This window comes from Chiloscyllium plagiosum, unplaced genomic scaffold, assembly GCF_037043375.1.
Source record: "Chiloscyllium plagiosum isolate Xiang-an unplaced genomic scaffold, Cpla_swu_hap1 HiC_scaffold_31, whole genome shotgun sequence".
NCBI classification, from domain to species: domain Eukaryota; kingdom Metazoa; phylum Chordata; class Chondrichthyes; order Orectolobiformes; family Hemiscylliidae; genus Chiloscyllium; species Chiloscyllium plagiosum.
Window position 1 is genome coordinate 26,678,526 of NW_028270169.1, and position 7,043 is coordinate 26,685,568.

General features: G+C 37.9%; 1 protein-coding gene across 1 annotated transcript in view; it reads left to right on the forward strand.

Annotated features, from left to right (window-relative positions):
• LOC122564033 (stromal cell-derived factor 2-like) overlaps window positions 1-2,366 on the forward strand; it is a 28,335-nt gene extending 25,969 nt beyond the window's left edge. The window contains exon 3 of the mRNA XM_043718488.2: window positions 608-2,366. Within this exon, the coding sequence (XP_043574423.1) occupies window positions 608-898 (291 nt within the window). The 3' untranslated portion in view covers window positions 899-2,366. The remainder of the gene's footprint in view (window positions 1-607) is intronic.
• Window positions 2,367-7,043: the final 4,677 nt, after the last annotated feature.

Below are 7,043 nucleotides of genomic sequence, written 5' to 3' on the forward strand. Positions count from 1 at the left end.
TATTCCCTACAATTATAACATTGTTATATTATCACTGATGGAAGTTCATTACATAAATTTTCAATTTAAAAAAAGTCTAAATTTTAAAGGTGCAGCACCATTACATGATGTTTCACAGAAGTTGGATTTTTCAAAATTGGCAACTTATGATCTAAAATCTTTTAACAGTCCAAGATATGATTTAACTTGGAGATATTGGTAAGTTGCAGGCACCAGTATTGCGTTAGTTCATTTATTTTTCTACTTGCCTCTAGATTGTAGTAAAACAAAAGTCTTAATTGCTATATCTGTTTTGATTTTCTTTCCCACTGCTATTTCCATTTTGTTTTGAATTTAAGATTCTGTACCACTTCGGTTGATTGTTGCAGCTGGTTTAGCGCAATTTTGTTATGTATTATGTTATTTCTTTTTATTTTGAATTAACTTACTTGCAAATAGCAGTCCTAGCCACAGTGAGCCTTTATTGTTTTCTGTTTGCTTTTGAGTACAAAAACAAAGGATTATATTCATACTGCACCATAATTTGTGGATTTATATTTTAATTTTCAATTTAAATGTGGTCAAATGAGGTTGTATTAATATTTTTTCTTTTTTTTCTCTCATAAAGGAGGTGAGTGCATTTGGTGAGAATGGAGAAGGAGATAGCCTGGATAATTGGACTGTTATGTGTAGTGGGACATATTGGGAACGAAAAAATCCGGTGAGGTTTAAACATACTGCTACAGAAGTCCTGCTGTCCATTACAGGAGAACAATATGGGCGACCAATAAATGGCCAACTTGAAGTTCATGGCATGCAGTATTCAAACCAGTTTAATTCTTGGAAAGTAATGGAAGGAATCTTTATGAAGCCTGTGGAAGTGTCAAGGGCTGGAGTGGAATCACATATTGAACTATAAGTAAAACAAAAGCTGTCAGTACCATGTGGTTTAATTTGCATTTGGGGCCCTGAGCAAAATCTAAATCTCAATCTATTTTTAGTATTTTATATACTGTGAGTTGGACATGCAAAATCTTGCACCTTGACAGTACATTTTTTGAAAAATTGATCCTGAGAAGAGCACAAGGTGTACTGGGAAGTCCTATTCTTTAACACCAGATGGCTGCAGAAACATTTTAAAACACTTAAGTTGAATGGGACTGTATTTGTTTTTACTTATGCTTGCGATGTAAAAACAAAATTTAGGATGCATTTAATGTGTTCTTTGACTGGAACATACCCATGTAGTATTTAAAATTAGCAATCAATTCGGAAGAATAGTAAGGCTTTAACTTTTGGACCACTTAAAAGCAGTGGCAAAAAGAAAGTATTAATTATATTGGTGGTCATTTATTTTGAGTCCTGAATTAATGCAAAGGAAATTTAGATTATTAAATAAAGGGAAAGTGGAGTTACTGAATGAAGTTTGGAATGACTGAAATTAAAATTGGCAGTGTAAAAGACTGGTATTGAATTAGTTTTGCTTCATAGCCTGAAGATCATGAACTTGCTTTTCTTGGTTGGCCGATTTTCATAAGGTTTCAATTCTTTACCTAAATGCGTGGGATTATGCAAAATAAAGGCAAGGTACCTCATTTCAAATTTGAAATGAGAAAGCTGAAGGGCCAAACCCTTACTAAATGAGAAGTAATTTCTTTAGCCAATTGTTAAATTCACCTTCGCTGGGAAGATGTATGATGGCAATCAGCCTGCAAAAGGTAAAGAAAGTGGGACTGGGATTGGAAGGGGCAGTCTTAAAAGAGGTAAAACCTTAGTTTTATAATTGCTAGACCAAACATAATTGTTTGTTTTTGGGTGCCAAGTTAAGAGCCAAAGGCAATCATTTGAAAGAACATCTTTTCTTTAGCAACCATTTCCAATCAACCCCCATCTTTGTGAAGTATTTACTGTATTCTTTGTTTTATTCTTCAAGAATCCTGACACTTTTAAGACCTTTTAAATAAAGTCAATTTCTTTTGGCTTTTGGAATTCATATTTAGAGATAAGCCATTACTACTTTAACACATCTGAGCATCTTTGCTGTTATGCATACGGTCTTAGTGATGTAACAAAGTTATGATAGGATAGTGTTATGAAATATGTTTGGACCAAAAAAGGAGGAAATTATTGAAACTCTGGTTTTTTGCAAAATTGTAATGGAAAATGACGATTGTGATGTCTAATGAAGTAACATAATTAGTCCTGAAGCAAACTACCATAAATTTAAATGTTGCTACAGCTGTACATTGAATTTTCATATTCTCTTCCTGAACTTGAACCAAAATGCCCAAATGTTATAATCCACCATTTAATATAAAACTTCTGCTACATGATGTCAATGAACCATTTTTCATTGTACTGCATGGAATAAATTCTGTTTATGTGAAGTTTTGTAAAAAGTGACTTTTTAAAAACTTTATCTTGGAGCTTCTATTCAATGGATTTGTTAGTTCTGAGATGTGAATCTTTTTCATTTAACAGTTTTATTGTAATTTGAACATTTTGAGTTTGCCTATTTTGGTCTGCTAAAATATCTATTTAGCTGACTATAGATAACTTTTTTTCATTATAAACGTATCAATCCTGAAACTTAGAATGGTTGGTTTTCCTTATGTGCCAACAATGGAATAACAGTAATGAATTTTTAACTCTCTTTCTCTCCTTCGCTCATTTACTCAACCGTAATCTATTTCCATGTTTGTCCCTTTCTCGTTAGGAATATTTGGCACCTGAGTGAACATTTCCATAAACCACATGCCCAGGTGTTGGCATGTATTGTACATAGGATAGAATAAATGTAAGCTAAGTATCAAAATGTTGTATTTAATCCTTTTTAGAATGATGCAGGTGACTAAACTTTTAACCTTTTTTTTCTATCCCTTTCTAATAAATCACTTCCTTACTTAAATGGTTTATAGCTGTTGTGTTTACAGTCTGGTAACAAGCGGCATATGTTTCAAATTTGAAAGGTTTGCCTGAGTTATAAGACTATTTTTCTCCTCCCTCCATACTCACCAACAAAATAAAGGCTCAGCATTCAATATGTTGTCAATATATTCCCCAAACCCAATTTTAATCTGTTGTGAAATTGCTGGTTCTTGCTAGGATGTTGTTGCCACGTGCACCAACAAACCTTTGGATTGCTCAATTAGCCATTCTTCATTGGCTTTGGGGCTTGACTGGTTCCCATTGAAGACTAATACTGACATGCCTCAATGCCAGCACAAGATACTTTCTATTTGCAGTGGTTTTCCTCCTTTACGTGTCAGGATTATGCTTGTTTAGAAGGACTAGAAAACCTTTCAGGAGCAAGTGTGGGAGGTAGGCAACCTGTTTGAGAAGTTTTCACCAATTCAGTTGCTTCCACGTTTTTTGGAGGACACTTTTTCTGATATAGTTTCTTTTCTCTCCCAGTCTCTCTCTGTTTCTCCCTCTCTTGTTCCCCCCCCCCCCCCCCCCCCAACCCTACCATTTCTCCTCTCTCTCCCTGTTATATGTAAGTAAACCCAGCAAACAGACTGGAGTTAGCATAGACAGAAGAAGTCTCTCCGTGACCAAAATACATACTGTGCTCAATGATGATTCCAAGTCTTATCTATAGGACCTGCCACTCCATAGGACTGAAAAGCCATGTTAGAGGTGTTTGTTACATATCAGAGTGGAATCATGTGTGGTGATATATGATGGAATTCATCCTTACAGGCCACTATGTCTATGCTTGAATGAAGACCATTCAAGAACTGAACTTTGAGAGCAATAGCATATCGATGAGCTGTTTTGTCATTTCCAACTTATTTGCCATTGTACCACTCCAAGAACTTATTGTCATTTAAACTATGTCACTATATTAGGGCGGCACAATGACTTCCTGGTTAGCACTGCTGCCTCTCAACACCAGGGACAAGGGTTTGATTCTACCCTCTAGCGATTGTGTGAAGTTTGCACCTTCTCCCTGTGTCTGCATGGGTTTTCTCTGGGTGGTCTGGTTTCCTCCCACAGTCCAAAAATGTGTAGATTAGGTGGATTGGCCATGCTAAATTGGCCATGTTAAATTGCCTAGTATCCAAGGATGTGTAAATTATGTGGATTAGCCATGGGATATGCATGGTTACAGGAGCAAGGTAAGGGGGTACGCCTGGATGGGGGATGCTGTTTGGAGGATCGGTGTGGACTCAATGGCCCAAATGGCCTGCTTCCACTCTGTAGGGATTCTTTATCATGATAATCTAGCTGTGTCACTTGTTTCTTGATCTGTGTTTATCCGTCCATGAATTTAGCAATTTGTGCAATTGAGGTCAGTTTCAGTTCCAGTTCAACTATGCATGCTTAAATGGATGATGTTGCTGTGGGATCCCTTCTAAGTCCAGCTCTTGCTGGCATCTTTGTTGATGGAATGACCATTAACCTCTAAGTCTGCATAGTTCTGATAGGTTGATGACACGTTTGCAAAAATTAAATCTGCAGCCAAATCCAAGGATCTCGTTCCACAACTTTATAAGATCAGTCCTGTGCTCAAATTTGCCATTGAAATGGAGCAATCAAACAAGCTTCCTTTCCTTGGCCTGTTAGTTGAGAAATTTGCTAATGGTTTCTCTATTATCATCTTATGAAAACCTGCATTCACTGGTCAATGTACACATTAAAATTTCTACAATTGAACACAGTATAAGGTTTATCTTATAAGCAGGAGACAGGTCTGCAGATGCTGGAGATCAGAGTTGTGTGTGTGCGTGCGTGTGTGTATGTGTTGCTGGAAAAGCACAGCAGGTAAGGCAGGAAAATCGACGTCTCAGGTCGGAGCCCTTCATCAGGAATAATCTTATAGGCAACCTTGTGAATAGAGAACCCTAGCCATCTTTACATTGTGTAAGCTTGATGCTGAGATAGGATGTCTTAAAATTGTCTATCAGAATGACTATTCTGATAAAATCATTTCAAAAACTTGTGAAAATGCCCATTTCCACTATTTTTGGTCCTTGAGCAGTGCACAGGCTTCCCCAGATTACCCTGGAAAAGGGAGTTGACTCAACGAATTGAGTAGCAGGTGAAGCTAGTTGTATCATGCTTTTATTTTGCAGAAAACCCAGGGATAGTTTTCTCCATTATTGATCTGATTGAAGTTTGCAAAAGATCTGTGGGGCTTTGGCAGGGTAAATAGGGAGAAACGTCTCCTCTTCTTAGGGGGGCTAATAGTCAGGGCACAGTTTTAAGGTAACGAACAGAAGGTTTAAAAGGATTTGAGGAGATACTTTTTCACTCAAAATATTTTAAAATGATTTAGATAACACTTGAAATGCCACACCATAAAAGGCTACAGGCTAAGTGCTGAACAATGGGAATTAGAACACCTTGATGTTTGATGATTAGTGAAGATACAATAAGTCAAATGACCTCTTCCTGTGCAATAAGTCCTGAATGATTCTATTTGTGCATATGCTAAAAGCTGCATTTATTAATACACAGGATCTTGTCTTATGTAGGCAATGGAATTTGTGTTTAGCACCTTCTTTATGGAAAGCTGATGGAATCATGGAAGCTGCTGACTTCTACTGCAGTCATGATTTGGAGATGCCGGTGTTGTACTGGGGTGTACAAAGTTAAAAATCACACAACACCAGGTTATAGTCCAACAGGTTTAATTGGAAGCACACTAGCTTTCGGAGCAACGCTCCTTCATCAGGTGATAGTGGAGGGCTCGATCGTAACACAGAATTTATAGCAAAAATTTACAGTGTGATATAACTGAAATTATACATTGAAAAATTGATTGTCTGTTCAGCCTTTCATCTGTTAGAATACAGTGATAGTTTCACTTCTTTCATGTGTAAATCACAAAACCTTTTTTTTAAAAGTTGCATTCTCGGGTTTGCTGTTAACAATGGTGATAGCTAGTCAATATGTTGAAGGTGTTGGCCCCCTGTGTTCTCTGTCTATGCCATGATATTTAGTTTGATTCTAATCTAAAAAGTGAGATAACGGAGTTTTACATAAATTCATGCAGTTTTTGAGCAAAGTACAATGTAACTCTGCAAGTACAAATTCACCCCACAAAATATATGTGCGCATGTGGGTCTTTGTGTGTGTGTGTCTGTCTGGGGTGGGGGTTGTGTGTGTGTGTAGTGAGTGCAGAGTGTCTAAAGTCTGTGAGGGGGTGCATGTGAGAGTGTGGGAGTGTGTGTCTCTATAAGGGTGTGTGTGGGTGTGTGTGTGCGCGTCTGTGTGTACCTGTGTCCATGTGTATGAGAGAGTGTGTATGTGTGTAGTGCAATGGTGATCACCTGTAATGTGACATGAACCCAAGGTCCCGGTTGAGGTCCTCCCTATGGGTACCGAACTTGGCTATCAGCCTCTGCTCGGCCACTTTTCTCTGCTGCCTGTCCAGAAGGTCCGAGGCTGAATGTCCTGGACCACTGAAGTGTTCCCCAACTGGGAGGGAACCCTCCTGTCAGTTGATTGTTGTGCGGTGCCCATTCATCCGTTGTCGTAGCCTTTGCTCGGTTTCCCCAATGTACCATGCCTCCGGGCATCCTTGCCTGCAACTTATAAGATAGACAACATTGGCTGAGTCACATGAGTACCTGCCATGTACACATGAAAGAAATGAAACTATCTCTGTATTCTAACAGATGAAAGGCTTAACAGACAATCAATTTTTCAATGTATAATTTCAGTTACATCACACTGTAAATTTTTGCTATAAATTCTGTGTTACGATTGAGCCCTCCACTATCACCTGATAAAGGAGCATTGCTCCGAAAGCTAGTGTGCTTCCAATTAAACCTGTTGGACTATAACCTGGTGTTGTGTAATTTTTGACTTCTACTTCATTCCTGTACAACATCCTGACCAGTCAGACTCTACCTGTTTGGTTTGAGAACTATGATTGACACTTTGCCATAGGAATACCAGAACAGCTATGATGGCCTAACCAATCAGCACCATCTTCTCATGCTGTATGCATTTTTCGTGTCTGTTTCTTGTGTCCTAGTCCTAGTGAAGACAAGATGAAAATCTTCAATCCTTTGCCTCCTTTTAGCAATATTTAATACATATGTGAAAAAAAG